Consider the following 23506-nt stretch of genomic DNA (forward strand, 5'->3'; position numbering starts at 1 on the left):
GCAATTATATGCAAACCTTTTGATGAATATTCCTGAGTTTAAAATGAACAGTTTTACAAGTATAATGAAATATTTTTCCATGAAGTTTTGCAGATTCCTGTCAACTGTAATGGTCCTTAATTATCAGTATTGCATAGAAATATTTGCACTTTATCTTGTGATTATGTCTTGTATAGTTCAAAATGAATAGTCACATTTACTGGTTCAAGAAGTTTCAGCTGTAAAAATGCTTTCATTCAAAATCCAAATTACGTTTAATTACATTTAACATCAAGATGGTGTCTCACAGTTAGGAAGTTTTGTTTGATTTACTTAATAGGATGACAAATATGTATATCATTAATTTGGCATGCAATATGATGGGAATCACAGCAGTAAAAGAGGGATAAAATGTACTTTTAAGTGGGAATGATCGTTAGCTTCTTAAAGCTACAGTGCTAAATGCCTTTATATGCAATGTATTAATTCAGTAATGAAAAATGTGTGGTTGTCCAGAATGGTGTTTGATTGCAACTTCCATAAGTCCTTGCCCCAGCCACTGGTGCTGAAAGGTGAAAAGATAAAAGTCCAGCAAATCTAGAGGATCACTCATTCTCCCTCTCTAGTCTGTTTCTGTTCCTCTCCCGATGAATGGTGGTGTGTGGGGATGTGTGGGAAAGAAAGGAGGTTGAGGGCAGAATATGAGTCTGGCAGATTGGCTAGTTGTTGAAGGCAGGCATCTGTGATTTGAATGGAAAGGGGATATGCTGGTTGGGAAAGAAACCAGGAACAGATATTTTTTATGGACAGGGAAGGATCATAGGTACCATGTGCTTGAATACAAACACATGCTTGAAAATTATCTGGTCCAGCAGATAGATGGAGGAGGGAAATACAGGAGTATATCAGCATACATACCTTTTGATAGGCAGTTTATTTAAATTCCCATTCTTTGGGCTTAGGGGTTTGGCCAAAATAAAACATATGAATTCAATACATGATTGAACAGTGGGTAGCATTCCCAGGATGCCACTCTGAAGTCCAAACTATGTCTTACACTGGAAGTCATTGTTTGGATAAAGCCTATAGCAGACTGAAAAGGGGTTAGACCACTGAGCAAAACAGGCAGTTTAAGCTTCCCAGCCACTCATTAACTGAAACATTTACAAATATAATGTTTCATGGGTTTTTCATTGGCTTCTTTCCATTTTGAGTAAACAAGTAAATCTTTGAATGAAATATAACAAAAAAGATTGCCTGCAGGAGTGGATAGTTTAGCATACAGTATGAAAGTACACTATATCTAAAACTGTAGATAAAGATGACTAGAATAAGGGGAAAGGAGCTCATTGTGCAACATGATGATATGTGGAATTAAAGGTGAAGGAAAGGTTATTTTAAAATTGAGGTCGCATTTCTGAAATACAGTTTTGCTTGTAATATAACAAGTGATAATAATTATATGATAACTCTAAGTAATTGTACAATAAACACAAAATTCTTTTTCAGATAGCTCCTTTCCACATAGTAAATTAATAATTTCTGAAGCCCCAGATCCCAAAACAACATATTCTAATTTTTCAGCAAAGACTGGTTTGTTTCTACTGGCCAAGATGCATTTAACTGTTCCCAGTGGGAAGGAGTTGAAATTAAAGGATGTTTGATGGAAATTCAAATTGAAATGAAAAATAAACATTTTGAAGCATATTTCAAAGCCTTCAAATAATATTATGAATGAAAAACTGAAAGTGTTTCCAAAACAATCAATCAGATTTCAAATTGTGGCTTTTATTTTGATATTAGTGCCAAGATTATGTTGTTAACTGCTACAAGCTGACTTTCACTTATGGCCTCTCCATGAATGAGAGACCTCCAAGTCCCCCAATCATCAACAGTTCTGCTCAAGTCTTGCAGACTCAGGACTGTGGCTTCCTTGGTTGAGTCTATCATCTGGACTTCAATCTTACTCCTTTCCTGCTGCCTTCCACCTTAGAAAAATTATTGCTTTTTCTAATGAGTCATGTGAGTGTTCACATGATATGGCCGGAGGATGATATAAATCTCATGAGACACTTACCACTCTTGCCTGTTTATTATAATATTTTGTCTGAATGTTTGGGATTAATAATATTAATGATTTTATATAGTTGGCTATTTCTCTTTGATATCAGAAATACTGTTAAGAGTACAATGCTCATCTTTCCTCAGATTTCATCTTCTTGCACCACAGTCCACCCCATTCAACAGGGTTCTCTAAACCTCCTTGAAGGTCAAGAGAAGAGGGTGGAAAAGTTGGCATGCCTGTCTCTTTTCACAGACATATATAGTTCCAACCCTCTAGCCTGCCAATCATGATATATTTGTATTATCATACTATATTGCGTGCATTTTACCTACATTAAAATAGCCAGGAGATATCTGTTTTCATTTTAAATTTCATGTGTTGGGTGATTTAGGGAGTCACATGATGATAAAGTATTTTTCAGAATAGACATTTGTCTTCAATTTGATGGAGGGAGAATATTATCACCTTGTTGCGGTGTTGCTGATGTACTTTTTGGTGGCAAGAGTAAGAGAAATTGGGCCTTCATTTTAAAATGATGAGATTGACTCCCTCCTATTTTTGGAAACAGACAACATGATGTATTTCTGTTTAACTCCTCTTTTTGATATTTTAAGAGGATGACTTCTTTTTAATCATCTGAAAGTACAATGTTCTTTTGAAACTCCTGGAAAATTGTGATGAGAAAAAAGTAGAGAGCAAAGTAGGGTACTTTTATATTTAATACTTTAATCTTGTCACAAACAGTCTCAAGTATTTTTTTTCAGAATGGGTCACAGCTAATGAATACAACTTTTATCAGAACATTGGTTTGGCTTTGAATCATTGCTGTCAAGTAATCCAGATTACTGTATACAGGAAATTTGATTTTGTGCTTTCATCACATAATATTAATTTGACCTAATCAACCTGAAAATTTGTACTTATTTGTTTATTTATTTATACAATTTGTGTGCTGCTCTGTAGTGGCAAAGACTCTTATGTGAGTTCTCTTATAACTAAAAATTAAGATAACATCCCAAAGTCAGTGCCTGTCCTCAAACTTATAGTCTGATTTATAGTATGAAAAAACACAAAATTAAAAAGAGTTTTAGAAGGACAGGTAGATAACTTAGGCAAAAGTCCTTAATGTTATGAGATTTCTTAGTCAAGTCCAGTGGCTCCTGGATGTTGGTGTGGCAGAGGAAAAAACTGATAAATTTTGCCTGACTGTTGCCAAAGATTAAATATACTTCTGTGTTTTACATTTGTAAATGCTTTTCTTTTGCTATGATTCATTATTAGAATTTTCCTATTCTGTTGCTGTGATCCATTAGCAGTATTCTGCTGTATTCTGTTTTTTTTTTTTCAATTAGTTGTGGATGGCTACTGAAAAATTGTGTGTAAAATAATTTGTCATAGTTTCAAGGCTTATTAAACATACATTCATACTTGAATTGGTGGAGTTTATAATGGGGAAAATATGTTGCATAATTACACAAGTAGTTTACTCAGAGAAACTGCCACAGGCATTTTAAAATGGTATACTTTTTAAAAAAAAGTATTTTGGAGAAGTTTGAAAGAACAGCTAGACTGGTGCAGAGTAATACACTGATCTTGTTTCACGTTGGTGCAGAAACCCTTGCTATAGCAATAGCATGTACATTTTTATTCCTCGTATCAGTGAACTAGCACTCTCTAAGCGGTTTACAACATGTAAGCCAATTGTTCCCAACAAGTTGGGTACTAATTTTACCGGCCTACGAAAGAATGGAAGGCTGAGTGGACCTTGGAGCCCAGCCTGGGATTGAATTCACAACCTTGTGGCTGCAATACTGTACTGGCATTTAACCACTGCACCACCAGGGCTCCTTATTACTGTTACTTTGGCTACTATGGTTCCACCTAAGCACAGCAAAGATATCTATTTAAAATATTGTACACATTGAAGGCTTCACTCCCCACCACTACCACCACCACCATCACAACAACAGCATTTAAACCCTTCATTAAAATCACCTACCATACTCATGTCTGATGTATACATAAATTGTATGCCCCTTTACTTCCAAGAATTTGGAGTTTTCTGAGGATTTAATTCAATTCTGTTCTTTAAAAGGACAAAGTTTTTGAAACATTTCAGATCTAACCATTAGCAACAAACTTTCCATTAGAAAGCCCCTTACTAGACAGTCAGTATGTTGACTTTGTTTTTCCTTGTGTCGTAGGTCTATAAATACTCTGCACCAGTTTTGCTGTCCAGCTCCATTGTACCATACCCAGCTAACTGTCCCTGCCACACACTCAGAGTACAGGTAAGAGTAGTTATGCTCCACCCACTTGTTCCTGTCAGAGAGAGATCTGACCATTTTAAAATATTTTTTGCTAGCTCTATATGATAAAAACCCCATACCACTAGAATAAAAACACACTTAAATATTTTTATTTTTTAAAAAGGAATACATAAATAAAATTAGTCTTTTATCATGTTGGCCTCTGTAGCCTTTGCAAAGAAATTAGGCTAATGTAACTATTTTCCCCAGTGTTTACATTAGAAGTGTTGTGCCCATACAGACATCAGTGCAGATGCTTCCTAACAACAACAAAGGAGAAGCCTGAAAATGACTTGATCTACTATTGTCATACCATAGTATATGTTATCACACACACGCACACACACACACATTTTCCCAGCCTTGGAAAGAGGAAAAGAGAAAGCACCATCAGATGCTGCAGGTTTTCCTCCCCCCTCAGTGGAACATCTACTCTTAACAAGAAATGACAATGGAAGGTCCCTCCTACCAAGTGTCCCACAGGAGCATATTTTTTTAGAGCTAAAGTAGTATATACAAGTGAAGTTGCTTCCCCTGAGAGATTACTGAGACTATTAGAAGATTATCATACTAGGGCTTACCATCTATCAGTCGTCCCTGGATTGTTGGGGAAGTGCACATGAATGAATGTCTGGTGCGCTTCCTCACCATCATGGAATCGTCAGCTCCCTCTAGCGCCATGGAATCATTCAGGGAGAGTGAATTTCCTCTTAATGGAAACTTTAGACTTTATCACACAAGCCCGGGGGACATGATTGGGGTGTGACAGAAGGGGGCAGGATGGGAACAGAATGGGGTCTATCACTCATTTTATTGCACGCCGGAGCACCACTGCCAGAAATTCCCCTTCTGTTTCTGATCCCTCCTAGAGGAGACAATTTTGAGGAACTGATCAGAAGTGTTCCTGAAAATTGCCCTCTCTGGGACGGATGTAGAACAGAATGGGCACTTCCAGTGGTGATGGCAGCAGTGTTCCGGCATGCCATAAAATGAGTGATAGTCCTGTTCCATTTCCATCCTGCCACCTTTCGTTCTGCACTGGGACCATTCCCAAAGGACCATGCGATAAGCTCCATTGCATTAAGAGGAAATTAACTAGAGAGAGCTGACAATTCCATGACGCTGAGGAAGCGCATCAATGATCCAGGGATGATTGACAGACAGTAAGCTCTAGTGTGACAAACAGTCACAACAATGTCAAGTGAGAACTGATAATACCCATAGTAACTGCCCATGCCTAACTCAAAGTAAATTTCTTTGGATTAAGGTAAGGGAGTTTGTGGGATAAGATTGAGCACAGCTCTGCTCTGCCCTTGTACCAGCATCCTCTCCTGAAATGACTGAGTCAGACTTAAGGTCTTTTCCCCTGAGACAAAGAATTTGTTCCAGGGAAATATAAAGTATTATACCACTATTCAGTAAGGTACAGTCTTTAAAAAGCTGGAGCACGAACAGTTCTCCATTACAAAGCAAGGTTTAGTGTCTGGACTGCATGTAGTTTCACTTTGCAGTGGGGAACTGGTTGGGCTTCAGCCATTAAGGTTTTATTTGCCAAGAAGTACAGCTTCTTGGCAAAACTACAAAAAATGATATGGAGTCCCCTCGAAAATAGCTATCTCCTACAGACAGTTGTGGAAGAGATTGTAGAACTAGAACATATTTGGATTTCTATTCACCATCTTCCAGACTACTCTTGTACTAAATAAATAAACATCCATTGCATGAGTTAAACTGGCTTCCACTGGCAGAGTAGTGTCTTTAGATGCAAGCCAATTTTTTTGTAATGGTACAGGAGGCCAAAGCAGCATGCAAATGAGAGCTGGATTGGTTTCACTCTCTTATGAGACTCATATAAGTTTTGCAGGTGAAAGCCTGAAATAGAGCACAATTTTCAGCATGGAGCAGTTTGTTGCAAATTAAACCAAGGAAGTGAAATGGGCTACTTAACCTTCTTCCATGATGATGATGATAACTAAGAATAAAACCACCAGTTGTGGTGGTGGGTCTTTTCCCCCCTACATTTAATTTTGGTAACTTGCCATGGCTGCCTCCATGTTTTATCTCCCAGAATGGTGCTACTGTCATAGTAATGGCAATTCAGGCAGTATTCTGGAGTGAGAAAATGCTGGAAGCAGAGTTCTTGCTAATAATGCTAGAAAAGGAAAAATATGAGGTGCTTTGGACTTTGCCTAAAATAACCTGAATGCCCACCCCACCTATCATTTGGGTATTCTGACTCATTCTTAAAGTAGCTAACTGTGCATTGGGACCGCTTACTGCTGTTTATTTTAAATCAGTGCGAGAGACAAGAGAACAGGCAGCTTCTCACTTATAAGGATATGCTATGAGACCTTCCCTCTTTCTACAAAAGCTACACATCCTACAGTTTTTCCGATTCCTGATGCAAAATAGATGCACAAAATTCAGAGCCCAACATTCTTGAAGTAACAAACTGATGTAGTGTCAGGCATGTCCTTCAAATTCTTAACCACACCTGCACCTTTTGGACAACTTTGGAGGACCCTCACAGGGGAATCTCCTCCATCAAACATACACATTAAACCCTTTTAGGATGCATTACTGCCCCTTCCTGAAAAAACAAAATTAAAAGCCTGGAAGGTCTACTTCCTACTTCAAAATTACATGATTTTAAACACTTTTGGCCAATGCAGGGCATATAGAGATGCCTTTCTTTCAACAGTATTTGCACATGCTGGACCAGCATTCCCTATGTTTCAAGCACAGAAGGCAGGGGCATTCCCCAGGGGCTGCAAAATTGGCTTGAGGCCACATGTAGCCCACACGCTGCAGTTTATGTTGCCCAATGCTGATACATCATAAATATTTTCCCCTCTTTCTCACACTGTTGTGTCACTTAATATTTTACAACTCACAACCTTATTTAAAACTAATTATTAATTTCACACAAAACAGCTGTTTGAGTCTTAGTATTCTACATGTACTCTGGTATTCCTTCATATTGAACATAGGATAAAATACTTGTTGAATATAGGATAAAATGCCTATTGAGAAACCTGAAAATTCCATATAAATTTGATATCTAATTTCTTTTGTTTCTCTAGTAGTAAAGTGTTAATTTGCCAGCTCATGAATAGCACTTGTGTGAAATCTTGGTAGGTTTTGTACTTTTCTTGTATTAATGAAGAGAGGAAAATAAGCAATGAATCCTAAATCTGTAAATGCTTACATGTCGTTTATTGATTTCATAAGATATGTGTTTCCTACATTTCACATACCGCATGTTTATTTTCTGCATTTTCAGAGTTTTCTTCTGTTTCTCATTGTTTTTGGCTTTTTCCATTATAATAAAATAAGCCATTTGGAGACAGTGAATGTGTTACTCATTTATATGTGCTCCCAACCAAGTTTATCTAGCATTCCCAAGCCAGTAATACTATTCTAAAGTGCATACTGTATTGTTCTTTCTTGTAGAGCATGAAAAACTAGCAAGTTGAAGGTTATCTATATAAATTAATCTAGTACATGTTTGATACATATTATAGGTTTTATTTTATTCTTGCTTGCTTAGATTGCAAAAAGAAACGGTTGTCAGGCGCTTTATGCCTAGTGATCATCCTTTCTGTACAGCACCAGCTGCAGGACTGCTACAGCCAAAGGATGTTTCTGAAATAGTTGAGGATGAAAGCCATGTTTGGCCGAAACAATTCAAAAACAAAACAAAAGCCTAACAGACTCTTTGCCATGTTATATCAAAGGGCTTCATTACAGACAACATGCGGTCTCTTTGGGGTTGCAACATTATGATTTTATGGACTATTAAAAGCAAATTTCATAATGAAAGTAACAATATATAATTTACTTTTGTAAATTTCACTGCATACAAGAAGAATATGATTTACCTCTGAATTTATTTTGTCAGTGTTTAACTAGCAGTTATTATAATCCCTAAAAACACATTGCACTGTTTTTAGTGACTGAAAAAATAGTATTTTTAGATAATTTTATTATATTTATTATATTACATTATGATTTATATCCTGCCCTGTTTCCAGAGACCTCAGGATCGAGGCACAGGCAATAAAACAATGTTAAATATTTTAGTAGTATATTCACTGTTTGTGACTATAGCATGATACAAATTCAGAAATTCAAACATGTAATGAAATACATAACAAAATATGCAAACTATACAAATATTTACACAACACTTTTAAAAAAAGATACTCATCCAAGAGACAAACTTCAAGCCACCCAAATGGGTTAAACAGATATTAATCATAAATTTGGATGAAATATTGAATCGTGTCAGCGCAGATCACAGATAGGCTTTCACAAAATCCTCAGACTTTTGCTGCAAGGGCAAAGCAGGATTCATTTTAGGAGACTGTGGCTGCAGCCACACTGCAGAAATAATAGTTTCTTGTGCTGCAGCAAACTACACTTCCCAGAATTCCATAGCATTGTGCCATGGCAATTAGAGTGGTGCCAAACCACATTATTTCTGGAGTGTGGATGGAGCCTATGATCAACATCCCACAGTAAAAATAACAAGTTTTTCTGTACTGGATTGTCTGCCAAAATTGATCCATACTGAAGGGAAAAAATATCTGGGGCTAGTCTATAATGAACAGAAAAAGGAGAGTAACAGAGGTTTTCAATATGTTCAGTGAGTCCCTGGTTATGCAGGTTATGCCAATCAAAAGTGCTGATGGCATGATCTGAAACTTTAATTTGCTAAATGTTTTATCTGCACAAGGCTAATTGACTATCAATAATTAGATTCCATATGATTCTCTATAGTCAAGACATATAACCTAGAACAACCATCAGAATGAACTATATTGAATCATAGGATCATAGAGTTGGAAGAGACCAAAAGGGCCATCCAGTCCAACCCCTCGCCATGCAGGAAATCTAAATCAAAGCATCGCCAACAGATGGCCATCCAGCCTCTGCTTAAAGACCTCCAAGGAGGGAGACTCCACTACACTCCGAGAAAGTGTGTTCCACTGTCGAACAGCCCTTACTGTCAGGAAGTTCCTCCTAATGTTGAGGTGGAATCTCTTTTCCTGTAAGTTGCATCCATTGTTCTGGGTCCTGTTCTCTGGAGCAGCAGAAAACAAGCTTGCTCCCTCCTCAATATGACATCCCTTCAAATATTTAAATAGGGCTATCATATCACCGCTTAACCTTCTTTTCTCCAGGCTAAACATCCCCAGCTCCCTAAGCTGTTCTTCATAGAACATGGTTTCCAGACCTTTCACCATTTTTGTCGCCCTCCTTTGGACACGCTCCAGTTTCTCAATGTCCTTTTTGAATTGTGGTGCCCAGAACTGGACACAGTATTCCAGGTGGGGCCTGACCAGAGCAGAATAGAGTGGCACTATTATTTCCCTTGATCTAGACACTGTACTTCTATTGATGCAGCCTAAAATCGCATTGGTCTTTTTAGCTGCTGCATCGCACTGTTGACTCATGTTCAACTTGTGGTCTACTTGGACTCCTAGATCCCTTTCACATGTAGTCTCCTTAAGCCAGGTGTCCCCCACTGGTCACTTCTCTGCTGGATGAAAAGGAGCCATTGTTGAGCACCCTTTGGGTTCAGTCAGTCAACCAATTACAAATCCATGTAACTGTTACTTTGTCTAGCCCACATTTCACTAGCTTGTTTTCAAGAATGTCATGGGGAACCTTGTCAAAGGCCTTACTGAAGGCATTCGCTTCATCTACCAAGCTGGTAATTTTATCAAAGAAAAACATAAGATCTGTCTGGCATGACTTCTTTCTCTGAAACCCATGTTGACTTTTTGCGATTATGGAATTGCCATCTAGATGTTCACAGACTCTCTGTTTAATGATCTGCTCTAGAATCTTTCCTGGTACTGATGTCAGACTAACTGGACGATAATTGTTGGGATCCTCTTTTTTCCCTTTTTGACGATGGGGACAACATTTGCCCTCCTTCAGTCTGCTGGGACTTCTCCTGTTCTCCAGGAGTTCTCAAAGATTATTGCCAATGGCAATTGCCAATTGTTATAAAAGCATTTTCTGTAAATGAACATATGATCCCTCATGTTTATTCTTATATTTTGATAAGCTGTAATTGTAATTACACAATTATGGTCATTGAGCTTTCAAACTTTGATGTGCAGCCAGTGCTTTAACTTGGTGCCAAAGTGCACCAAATCTTATATCCAAGAGCGGGTATTGTGTAGCCTTGAAGATTCTGTGATATAGTCTTTTAAGTATAAAATCTTTGTACATGCGAACAAAGGTTATGTGTAAATGTACCACTATATTGATCATCCCCCTATTCTATATCATAATAATATAATATATAGCCTATCTCTGAATCCTCCTCTGCCAGTGGTCCTGCCAGTGGTTTACATTCTAAAAACTGTCATCTTGTCAAATTGTGACTTACTCAGTAGTTTCTAGTTAATATTCAGTCAACATTATGTGTTCATATTTAAAAAGAGGTTTTATTTTATTAGCTTGTGCCTTGACCTATATCATAGCATCCCAGTACTGTACAACCTACAGTAAAACCATTGTTAACAGTTCAAAACAATTTAAATTATGTTTAAATTATTTTTAATTAAAAGACAAAAAACACATTTTAAAACTGGACATGTTAAAACAAAAATGTTTAATATCAGCTAAAGACAATTGGAAGTCATACACATATGGATGAAATTTGGATGCAATCTGTATGAGAATAAGAATTTATTTATGTGCCACCTTTTCCCCTCAAAATTGGCTAACCCATTAACCTGAAGAAGATAGAATATAGATTTTTAAAAAACATACACAAAAGATTATAATTAAAATGTTATTAATACGGATTGTCATTTGATTTTGCTATTAGCTAGTTGATCCACTATTATTTACTACTACAACTTTTTTTCCTAACAGATTATTCATAATTTTAATCATTAATAATACGGCTCTAAATCCTAACACTGACTTCCTTTTTTGTTTATTGTGATCTGCAAAAATTGAGCAAATGCATGATTTGTGTTTAATTTTGATTTTACATTCTGAGGTTATTATTTTTTAAAAAAATAGCCAAAGGGATTAAATATTATAAGCATGAAATGAAAGAGAGCTAGATTAGCAAATTAAATAACACTTTTGCTGCCTTATATCTAGAAAATTATTTGATTTTTGCTTTTACCTAATCAGTAGATATATTACTTATTACAATGATTTTTTTTCCTAGCAGAAAATTCCAAATTTTTAATCCTTAATAAAGACTTTGTAGAGTTCTTGTAACTAACTGTTATTGCAAGAAGGCCTTCCTTGGTTATTTATACTTTTCAAAATTGACTAAACAGAGATATTTCTTTTATGTCCAGGCATGGTCTGCTATGATGCAGCCATTTTGCTGATCCTAAGCAGATATAGGATAGAGCTGGTCAGTGCCTACATGAGTGATAACCTGAGAACTTCATGTTCTGCAGATTCTGTAATGGAAAGGGATGCCTATTAAAATTTTACTTATGTATGTAATAGAAACATACAGAGGAAGACATTCACTTATCTCATTAGACATCTAATAAATGCATTTCCCCAAATGCTTATTTAGTTTGATATGCTCTCCTATTCAGTAGCTATTGATTTATTTTCATTTTGCTGAATAGGGAATGACATGATAATTCCATCACAATCATGCTTACCATCCACCATTTTTTACATGATTTTCCTGATGCTTCTGAATGCTCATGTCCATTTCTTAACATATATTATCTGACATCTGTGGTCTAAACATCTTGAAACTGGAGACTTTCTCTCTTCTTTTTCCCCCCAGTGATGCCTGTGAAAGCAAAAAGATATTGCAAAGGATGTTATAGTACCAAAGAAACCCCTTCATTTTCTTGCAGTACCTACCAGCATAATGTTTGTTCGACACCTCTCTGAGGTAAAATCATTGTTCTGAGAATATTGTTATGCTCTTAATGGCAATTTTTAAAAAACAAATCATGGTGCTTAATAATTTAACATTCTGATTCTGAAGCAGTGGAAGAATTGATGATGGTCAGCCAGATTGCTTATCCTGGGGGCAAGCAATGTTTCCACATTTATGGTCACTCTTATGATGGCAGCACACAGTCTCTTGTATAGCTGTGCAAAGATGCACTTTGGTGATAGCAGCCACTTGGGCAGGACCACATGGTTACACAAGTGACCATGTAACTACTGTAACTTAAAATGATGTGTAATTTCACTTATCTAGTGTTATTTAAAAGAATTTGTTTCACATCTTCACATAACCAGAGGACTCTGAGATCAGTAGAAGATAATAGAATTTTAAAAGCATTTCCTGTAACACAGAAGAATCTCAGTAAGATGGGCAATGATATAAGCTTGTTTAACAAACTTTATTAGATCTGTTATTAAAGCTGCGTGGGCATAACTGTTCCTTTCCCACTTTCCCTAGCTGCATATTTTCCTTCTCATTACTGCTTTCTTAGAAGACCAACATCCCCATGTAGAATGATATTTCAAAGATTTTTATGATGCTTGTAAAATGGAAGCAACAATGGTAAGAATGGAAATTTGACAAGACTTTGCAAGGGAACATTTTGTAATGGCATGAATAGCAGACAGTTGGTTTGCTCACCTGTTGATTGAGGGGAAATGTGCTTACCTTTGACACACACACACATGCCATCTATTAGGGAAGCTTTCCAAAATGTATGACAGCAAGGACTCTTAATAGCATTGTTCCCATGAGATACAAATGGAGAAGCTACATGGCTACTTTGAGATACTCATCTGTGCTTTTGTCTTGTGTTTCTCAAACAGTATATCCCCATCACTGGGAGCAGGCTGTTGTTCAAAGGAACAAAACCGTTAAAAGTCCTTCTTGAATATATACCAAGTACATCATAAACCTATTTTCTCTGGATTGCTGCTGAGTATTAATATAAAGTAAAGTATCATCAAGTGATACATAAAATAAAAGTGTTTGATTAATGTATATTGCACATGAGTTTTGTTGAAGAATTGTTCTAATTCTAAAACATTTGCGATTGAAGAAGAGAACAACTCAGTGTGTTTATTGGCAGCTTTGATTTTATAACTCCTGTCAAATATCATGAAGGGGGTGTTGTCTTTAACTTTAGTATTGTCCTTTCTTTATCATATTCCTTTCCAGCCTTCTTCTTTAGCTATTTAATTAAAGGAAATGGCCTCTGGTGTTGGTACTGATAAAGAAGTGACTTCATGCAAGCTTCCTGCTAAGCCGACATCCTTCCCATCCACCTTAGAGTACAATGTAGCTTTACAGATGTAGGTATTCCACATTGCTTCTGAAATTTGGGCATTTAACTTCTGATTTGTAGCATTATTCATGATGCTGGCAACTCAGGAGACTTTGGAAGAGCACTCGCTGACCTGTATTTTTGTAGAGCAATTACAGTCGTATCTGTCAGAAACAACTCTTGGTGGGTCTCAAAGACCTAATTTAAATTTGTTTTTCAAGCCCCTTTAAACAAAAGGCTTGCACAGTTGGTAGCCTTGAATTTATCGATGTATTACTTACAGAGGGGTGTAATGTTTTTAAGTGTTTACTACCATAACATTGTCCCTTTATGATTCTGTTCCTCTATCTCTTTTTTCCCCTCCTTGGCAGGGAAGATAATGTTCTGCACCAGTTCTGTTGTCCACCTTCTGGGTCTAGTAGTCCATCTTCAAGATAACAGAGAACCTCTGAGTCGCTATACTGTGCAGTCAGATTACCTCATCTGTACATTCCACTCCCTCTTCTTTCTTTGGCTGGTGTGTATGGAACTGACACTAACTTGCATGGATACATTAAAGATTCTGGTTTATATCGAATTCAGATATATTCAGAAGGTTATAGGCCTACCTGGTATTTTCTACAATATGTTTTTCCAATTCTCATTCTCCCTGACCCCCTTATTCTCTTATGTGACTTTGAATGGACATGGAATGTAAACGGATGTGTAAATTTCACGATTTTCAAACTAAAATAAAAAGTATTATAAACCTGCATCCTGTACAGCTTTGTTGTATGTAGTTCTAATTACTTTTAGTCCACAATTAAATAAGCAAATAATAGTACATTAGTAAATTTCAAAATAAATTTCATTCTGTGTCTTTGCCTCTCAACATTACTGAACGTTTTTCTAGACCTTCATAATAACACCAAAGTGGTATTTTAGTAATAGCTCTGAATTTCTGCACTTTGTGGAAATGAGGCACTGATTTTTCACGTTTCATGAGAGATTTCAATTAAATCAATCAAAATCACGTTTCTTCAGTTTGCAATATATGTTTTGCTTCTGACTGTTAGTTGCATATCTGCTAATTGGATTTCTGAAACAAGACATATTCTAGGTGTGATACTGATAAATCCACAATATTTTACAGTGCCTATGGTGTTGTTGTCTTCCTTCACGTTGTTTCCAACTTTCTGCAATCTAAGGTGAATCTGTAATTATGTGGGGGGGGCTTTTGATCAGAGGAGGTTTGCTATTGCTGTCCTCTGAGGCCGAGAGAGTGTGACAAGCCCAGGGTCATCCAGTAGGCTTCCATGGCCAAGCAGAGATTCAAACCCTAGCCTAAAGAGTCATAGACCAGTGCCCAAATTACTACACCACACTGCAAAATGGAAATTACTATGAAGTAAGATATCCTTATGAGTATAGGATTTTTCCACTTTGAAAACAAGACCATGCAATGTCTTTTTGCATTTAATTTCACTAAACCCTTTCCTGGTTTACAGTAGTTTTGTATACTTTCTTTTTACCTAGGAAAAGGTTCCTAACTGCAATATTGTACTCTCTCTTTCCTTTACTTTTTGAAATTATTCCTCTATTGTCTTTCAGACCAAAGGTACTTTTTTAAAGAGGAAAAAAATGATCATGTACTCATATGTTTTGTATACTGTATGCAGGCACAGGTATAAATTTCAAAATTTGCATGGTTTTCATGAGCAGTATCGCATTCTCAGTATTGCATTCCTGTCTTTAGATGTTAAATAGATATGTTATTATGTACATTAATTTTCATCTTCTAGTATGCATACTTTTGCATTATTAGGTAGGCTAGTTTGGTTTGGTTGTGTTGGGGGGGCTGGCATTTATTTAGTTTTTTGCTTTTTTAGCAGACAGTACTTCAGAAGACTAAGAGTTTATTTTGTTGTGACGTGGATATATTTTTCACAACCATAAACAATTGCTTTTGCTCTCAGTGCAGTGAAAGAGAGTAAGGTTTTGACAGTAGCCCTTCCCATCCCACCTCTCCCAGCCATATATAAGGGACTGCTGCCATAGACTGCCAGTTCCATTTCATCTGCTACTGCAACTCCCTCATCCCTCTGGAACTGTGTGCTTGAACTTTAAGATAATTCCTTAGCATCAATCATTGGTGTGGGCCTAGAGCCACACTATCCTACAGTAAAAGTTGATACCACTGGCTTCTTTTAAGTGCATTGAATGTAGCATTAAGTTTCTACCCCACAAACAAACAAAGCCCTTCTCTTTCTTTTTCTTCCCTTATAATCTGTCTCACTAGTCCTGTTCTTTCTTTAGATTATTAAAGAATGGATACCAGTAGTGGATAATAGCAAAAGTCCTTTATTAAGAGCTCCAGCAGATAAGGAGCCTCTCTGCATTGTCAAGTGTAGAACACAGGAGAGCAAAGAAAATTATTCCCTTTCAAACTGTGCATCTTAATTGTTGGTTTGAAATCTTTTAACCATGGAATTAACTAAACTGTTGTACTGTAATCATTAATTAAAGGAAAGGGTTTGGATCTTGTGACCTAAACACTGTAAATTCCCCAATGTTAAGAGATTAACAACAACAAAAAAGCAATCCATTTTTCAAAAAAACTGACAGAACATTTTGGGTAAAGAACCAGATGGGAAATGTAAAATCTGTTTGCACCCCAGCACTATCTCTGATTTAATTAATTAATAACTTACTTAATAACTTAATTCTGGAATTCAGTATATTTTGAAGTTCCGTTTTAAGTCAAGCATAGTTGAAAAACAAATTTAATTACCATATATACTCAACTATAAGTCAACCTTATGTATAAGTCAAGGGAAAGTTTGGGGGCCAAAATTATGGATTTTGATATGACCTGTGACTAAGTTGAGGGTAAAACATAGGGGCATGTAACAATGAATCTAAAAGAGGAAGCAAAGGAAAACCATGCTAAAGAAATTCCAGCAGACATAACTGTTTGTGCTCACACTAAAGGCTGGATGGATAAGAGAACAGAACGAAGTCAGTGCTTCCAGGACAGATAACACTCTTGCCTTTCACCAGGGGATAGTTCCTGTTTTTTTAAAAAAAATAAGTACAATACTTACATTGACCCATGGATAAGTCAACTCAGTTTTTTTGGACTTAAATTTCTAGACTTATATGTGAGTTTATACAGTAAGTTACTTGTTTTAATTAGAAAATTTCTAACTTAATTGATTTTAGCTAGTTAGATTTTATCGATGGTGTAGTGAGGTACTCACCCAGGTGGAGAGAGCTGAGGGGGCTAAGGGCAGCCAGGTGGTGGAGGTTGAGGGGAAGGAGGAAGTTAGCCCAGAGGTGGAGCCAGTGGAGGAAAGAGGAGGAGCTGGAAGGGCTATAAAAGGAGAAGGGCTGAGGTGTGCGGAAGAGCTGGTCGGGCAAGGAAAAGAACAGGGTTTAAGGAGCCTAGAGAGGGATGGAGTCAAGGCGCCTCTTCCAAGAAGGACCCATTGGCAAGGGCAGAGGCCCCGAGAGGAGGGGAGGTGGTGGACCCCTCGAGAGGAGGGAGCCTGGACTTTTGCTGACTCGGGGGAGTGGACAACCAGAGATCTTCAGGTCTTGGAGGATTGGTGGAGTCCAGAAGGGAAGCTTTGTGAGACGAGCCCTGCCTCAGTGGGACCTTGGGAAGGCTGACTTGAAGACAGGACTTTATGTTTTGAGTTATTATCTTCTGGACACAAAGCTATTTTCTTATTAAAGGTACCATTGTACCATACATGCCTGAGTAAGTTTGTTGTGCATGTGGGGAAGACCATTAGGGGAGGAGACTTCTTGAGGAATCCAAATGTCAATTGTCTATTGACAATATGGATACACTTGCTTTTGATCTGATCTCTAGAAGGATACACCTATAACTGGACTTAGAGGTTCATAACTAGGCTTATGTATGACAGGAATGTAAAATGTGCATTTTGTTTCATTCAGCTTTTTAAAAACTAGTGCACAGTCCCATTAAACTTGAGTCATAGTAAATTCTTGCTTTTAACAAACAGCAGGGCTCTTCAATGCTCAACCATGTCCAAAGTATACAGATACTGTGTGAATCACAGAAAACAACAAATGCAGATGGATATGAAAAAGTTATGAATAGGCTAATCATGAGTAGTTTTCATTATGGGAAAATTAAGGCAACTTGTATTAAATAAGGATATCTGCATACGGAAGCTAGAGGGAGCTCTGATGCAGCAAATTTCAAAAGTGTCTTTTAGTTACTTACCATGGATTTTTCAGAGTGAAATTGGTATAATCAGAGCTTAGAAGATATCATGGCTAGAGACCATTCTAGCTGGGAGATTCTAGAATTAGTAAACCAAGCTTTTCCAAGTCCTGTTTTTATTTAGTTTTATGTCTTTAAATAAATAAAAATGCTAGCCTTTTTTCATATATTTTTTGAAATAGTTGTAAGATCATGGGATGTAGCAAAAATGGGATGTCATTATTTATTCCATATCATGAATTTCTACTGAATATTGCATTGTGTTGCAATTTATAAAATGATACATTTTATTTGTTTTCAGATGCTACCAGCATTTGTATTAATATTCAGATCTAGAGTTGATCTTGTTCTTGTTAACCACTGTCAAATTATGGCAATCCTATGAATGAGAGACCTCTGCATTACCCTGTCATCAACAGCTCTGCTGATGTCTTGCAGACTCAGGACTGTGGTTTCCTTGATTGAGTCTATCCATCTGTAATGTGGCCTTCCTCTTTTCCTACTACCGTACCAAGCACTATTGTCTTTTCTAGGAAGTCATGTCTTCCCATGACATGTCCAAACTATGACAATCTCAGTTTAGTCATCTTGGCTTCTAGGGAAAGTACAAGCTTAATTTGTTCTAGGACCCATTTATTTTCCTTTTTAGAAGCCTGCAGTATCCATAGAACTCATTTCCAGCAACACTTTTCAAATGAGTTGATTTTCAGCTTCCTTCACTGTCCAGTTTTCATAACTACACATAGAAATTCAGGATAAAATGGCATGGACAATCCTAACTTTGGAATTAAGTGATACATCTTGACACTTCAGGATCTTTTCTAATTTCTTCATAGCTGCCCTTCCAGGTCTTAGCCTTCTTCTAATTTCTTGATTGCACTCTCCATTCTGATTAATGAATGAGCCAAGGTATAGAAAAGTATTGAACTGTTTCAGTACTTTCATTGTCTGCTTTAAAATGAATCATAATGTGGTCATTTTTTTCTGTAATGTTCCACTATAAACTTGCCTTTGCACTTTCTTCCTTTCTTTGCAATGTTTATATGTTCCATTTCTTGTTTTATTATGTCTAACTTCCCGTGATTCATACTTCTCACATTCCATGTTCCTATAATATGTGTTGTGCAGCTTTCAGACTTTTCTTTCACCTCTGAGCACATGAACAGCTGAATGTCCTTTTCGCTTTATTCCAGTTGCATCATTAGCCACAGCACTTCTTGTAGTTGTCCTCTGCTGTACCTCAATAGTTGGTTAGTGCCTTCCATCCTGGGAATGTCATCTTCTGGCACTTTCTCTTGATTCATTTTGAATTGTCTCATCATAGGTTTTTCATTATAAAAGGGGGTTTACTATACCTCCTTCTGTGCAGAGCTAACAAGGGATAGCTATGGTGCCATTGCTGTTGTCTCTTTAATATCCTCTGCCATTTTCACCCCACCCCCACTACTGCCACTGCCCAGTAGCTATTTAACACATTTAGTCTGATTCCTCAAATAAAAAAGCTTGTCTGACATGGGAGACCCTACCAGCATCAGTGCTACCATCAACATAGCCTCTTGCCTGACCGGAGCACATACTCCCACCACCATGGAAAAGTTGTGTCTGGTGGGAGAGTTGATCTTAGCCCATAATATTTCCCAGAAGTATACACAAAAAAATCAAGGAATGACAGAATGACAGACTCCAGAAACAGGCAGCAGTTATGCACACATTAAATATACAGGAAGTACCCTGCGGTCACAAGCACAGACATCTCTTGTCAGCTAGCAACACAGAGGTAATATGCAATGTTGAATAATCTTAACCCAGAAAAAAAGTCAGTTGAGTTGAGTCACGTTCCTTTCTTCCTCCTAGACATTTAACAAATACAGAATTCATTTCATAATCTTGAAATGACATTATTTTTAACCTAACCAAGATGCTTGATTGTATGGGGTAGAATCCAAAAAATGGCGCTACTGTCTGTGCTGTATGGCATCAAGGACTAAAGTAATCTGTGGAATATTTTTGTTTGTTTTCTGTAACAGCAGCCTTCTTAACATTATGTATGACAATGTGCTTTTGAAGCTAAGACGACGTTCAAAAGCAGAATGTGGGTCACAGCAGCTGTTGTTAAAAGAAAAGGATTCAGAAATGCCTCTGGGTGTGCATAAGCCCTTGGGTAGACTAAAATACCTCTTTGAAACCTGGCTTTTAATTTTCTATCTAGACAGTAGAATTTTCTACAGTAGTAGAATAATGCCAAATGCTTCCAAACAGGCAAAACTGGCAGATATATGGGGACAGGACAAGAATGTTTAGCTGTGGTACAAAGAGTGATCAAGGCAATGGCAAATGCAGGGACTCTTGTAAGCAAAACATAGCCTTTATACTATATGAAATGGATGGTTTTGCATATGTCTCTTGAGGCGTTTTTTCACACTGAGTGAAAAAAATAGTCACTGGGTAAAATATTGTGCTGTGCAATCATTAGACAACTATTGGACAGAAAGAAGTTTTATTTTTATTTTTATTGCTACCCTGTGAGCTGCACTGGTGTTCCAAACCCCCAGATCCTCTAAATAATTTAAAAAGAAATTTCCAGGTGATTTTTCTCCCCCAACCTCTTCCCAATGGTTCAAATCTGCCATAAAATTAATCAGTTTTGGTATCACAAGCACATACCTTAAAAACCTGCCACATGCCAAAAACCAGCCAAAACTGAAACATGAAGTGAGCAACTACACTTCCAGTTTTAATTCTTACTTGATTTTTTTTTACTGTGGGGGTGGGGCAAGTTTTTAAGTTGGGGGGCAAACTTGCTGCATTTTGAAGTAGTTTTGAGCTATTGGGGAAGTGTTCCATGAACAATTTCTCTTTTTCGGGGGTTTGGGGTTTGAAGAGGGTTTTCAGAGTCACACTTTAGAGCCCAAAGTGCTCCATACAGCTCCATTTTGCCTACCATCTACATACAAAAGGTATGCCTGGCTTCTCCTTTGCACTGTATGATAAACTCCAGGAGAACATGGTGACTCCCACAACCTCCTAACTTAGGTGGGAGTCACCATGTTCTCCTGGAGTTTATTATACAGTGCAAAGGAAAAGCCAGGCATAGTCAGACACACATTTTAGACTTTCGGAAAGCTGTTTTCAATAATCTCAGGGAAATACTGGAGGTAATTCCATGGTCAGTAATAGTAAAAGAGGTGGGAGTTCAGGATGGATGGGAGTTTCTCAAAAGGGAGATACTGAAGGTACAATTTCAAACAGTTCCAGTGAGGAGGAAAAATGGAAGGTGTCTCAAGAAACCAGGATGGAACTTTCAACTGAGTTAAGTTTTAAACGAGACATGTATAAGAAATGGAAGGGGGGAAATCACCAAGGAGGAATTCAAGCAAATAGCTAGCATATGTAGGGATAAAGTCAGAAAAGGCAAAGCACAGAATGAACTCAGGCTTGCTAGATATGCTAAGAACAAGAAAAAGGGCTTTTGGGGGGGTATGTCCGTAGCAAAAAGAAGAAGGAAATGGTATGGCCACTGGGTGGAGAAGATGGTGAAATGCTAACAGGGGACAGAGAAAAGGCAGAATTATTGAACACCTTCTTTGCCTCAGTCTTCTCACAAAAGGAAAACAGTGCTCAGCCTGAGGAAAATAGAGCAGAGGACACAAGAGGAGAAATAAGTAAAGAGGAAGTACATGAATGCCTGGTTAATATAAACAAATTTAAGTCTCCAAGGCCTACATCCTACATCCAAGGATATTAAATGACCTACATCCAAGGGTATTAAAACAATTGGCAAATGTAATCTCAGAGCCATTGGCAATAATCTTTGAGAACTCCTGGAGAACAGGAGAAATCCCAGCAGACTGGAGGAGGGCAAACATCACTAAATGTGCCAGTGAATATGATGGGATTGAGAGAAACATCTTTCCTAAAGATCTTAGAATTCAGGCAAGCTCATATGGGATAACATAGTCCTTCAGACAACCTGGAACTGAACCATATAGGGCACTGTGAATTGTGCCCAGAAACCAGCAGCAAATGATGTTGTTGTAACGATTGAGTGCTATGCTTCCTGTAGCCTGTACACAGTCAGCTTACTCATTCTGCATGCAAGCAAAAAACAAAACAAAACCAAAACAACTTGGTCAGATACCATAATAATCCTTCCATAAGAAAATTCCTTATATAGGCTAATTACTGCATTACAGGTAAAGTCAGCTGACATGGTTCCCAATCTGTTTTTACATAAACCTTGCAGCCTTTATTGATTACAAGGTGACATGTACTATTAAACTTGGTGAATATGGCTGTCACCCTGAGGACTCTTCCTAAATATGGCAGATGTTCCTGACAAGTTTGTTTGGTCGCTAGGCATGAGTCTCATTAAAGCAATTTTAATCTTCTTTGTCTTTAGTTAATCAATGAGCTGTCAGCAGAGTCCCATCAATGCCAGCTGCCCATGAAATCAGCAAGATTGCTACTTTCTCTCCCCCTTCCAGCACTATTAATTTATTTAGATTTTTAAAACTGATCTTCATTAAAAGACATCAAAGAAATTAGCAATTAACATAACAAAACAGTACTCAAGAAACCACAAAACTGGATGATTATAAAAATGCAACTATAAAATATCAATGAAAGAGACTACAAAGTAATAATGTAGACAGTATAGGCAAAGAGCAGCCCCCAAATCTATTTTTAAGAGGCCTGTATCTGAAAACTGCCTCTAATTCCTTCCCTTGAGTTATCCCCACCCCCACCCCGCTGATAAAGCTCCATTATTCCTTGCCATTCCTTTTGGGGGAATGGCCTCCAAAATCCTGACACCTCTGAAAGCAAAGAAGGAAAGAAAGAAACCAGAAGTAGTACAGAAGTCAGTTTTGGTTTGAGGTTTTCTTCCTTTTGAGGTCTAGTGCAGGCCATGGAGAGTGGAGGATCTTCAAACAAACCTCATAGATTGACCAGCTTAAAAACAGACCTGTTTTGACTTGATAACACAAGAATTTGCAAGGCTGATCTATTTGTTCATGGCTCTAAATCTAATGTAATTTGACTGACAATTCCATGATTCAGATGTTCTCTGTACAGTAGTCACATTATCAAAATTGTGAACACTCGTCTATTTAAGTAGTTTATTTCTAACCAAGTTTGGGCAGATTACTGAAAGGCAGAAAGTGAGTCCAGCTATGGTTATATACCACTTGAAAGTGCTACATGTACAAACCAGCTGATCTTTCTCCAGCCATACCCTGCTATCTCCTCATTAATATTAAGCTACTTTCCTTCCAGCTATCAGAGATTCAAAGGTTTCCTTGATGGAGCTAAATCATACACTGATGGCAGTATTTAAGCATCTGGGAGCCATATAAGAACCTTTCCAAACAATTTAACTACTTCAATATAATTTTCTTTTTCATTTCTTTTAATGTTTTTAAAATACAAGTCAGAACTGAATAGGTTCCCTGTTGTGATTGTGTTCTAAAATCTGTGGGTTGTCAGCTAGGGGGAGCCTTTGACCCTCTCTATAGGACAGCTGCCTGCCCTGATACTCTTTGTTTTTCCTTTGTCTTAAAATGCAAAACACTTTTAAAAGATCTTTATGAATATATTAAATTGTTTCTATTGTCATGAATAAATATAGAATTCTGATAATAGAACTGTAATCAGAATTCTTTAATTTTAAAAT

At 37.3% G+C, this 23506-nt stretch overlaps 1 protein-coding gene across 11 annotated transcripts in view; it reads left to right on the plus strand.

Annotated features, from left to right (window-relative positions):
* IQSEC1 (IQ motif and Sec7 domain ArfGEF 1) overlaps positions 1-23506 on the plus strand; it is a 463906-nt gene that overhangs the window by 189485 nt on the left and 250915 nt on the right. For 7 of the 11 annotated variants that reach the window (XM_042449774.1, XM_042449785.1, XM_042449787.1 and 4 more), the window contains exon 3: positions 4249-4335. The exons of the other annotated variants lie outside the window; for them this stretch is intronic. In XM_042449774.1, coding sequence (XP_042305708.1) covers positions 4249-4335 — 87 coding nt within the window. The remainder of the gene's footprint in view (positions 1-4248; positions 4336-23506) is intronic. 11 annotated transcript variants of the gene reach the window in all.

Source organism: Sceloporus undulatus, chromosome 2 (genome assembly GCF_019175285.1).
Source record: "Sceloporus undulatus isolate JIND9_A2432 ecotype Alabama chromosome 2, SceUnd_v1.1, whole genome shotgun sequence".
Lineage (NCBI taxonomy): Eukaryota > Metazoa > Chordata > Lepidosauria > Squamata > Phrynosomatidae > Sceloporus > Sceloporus undulatus.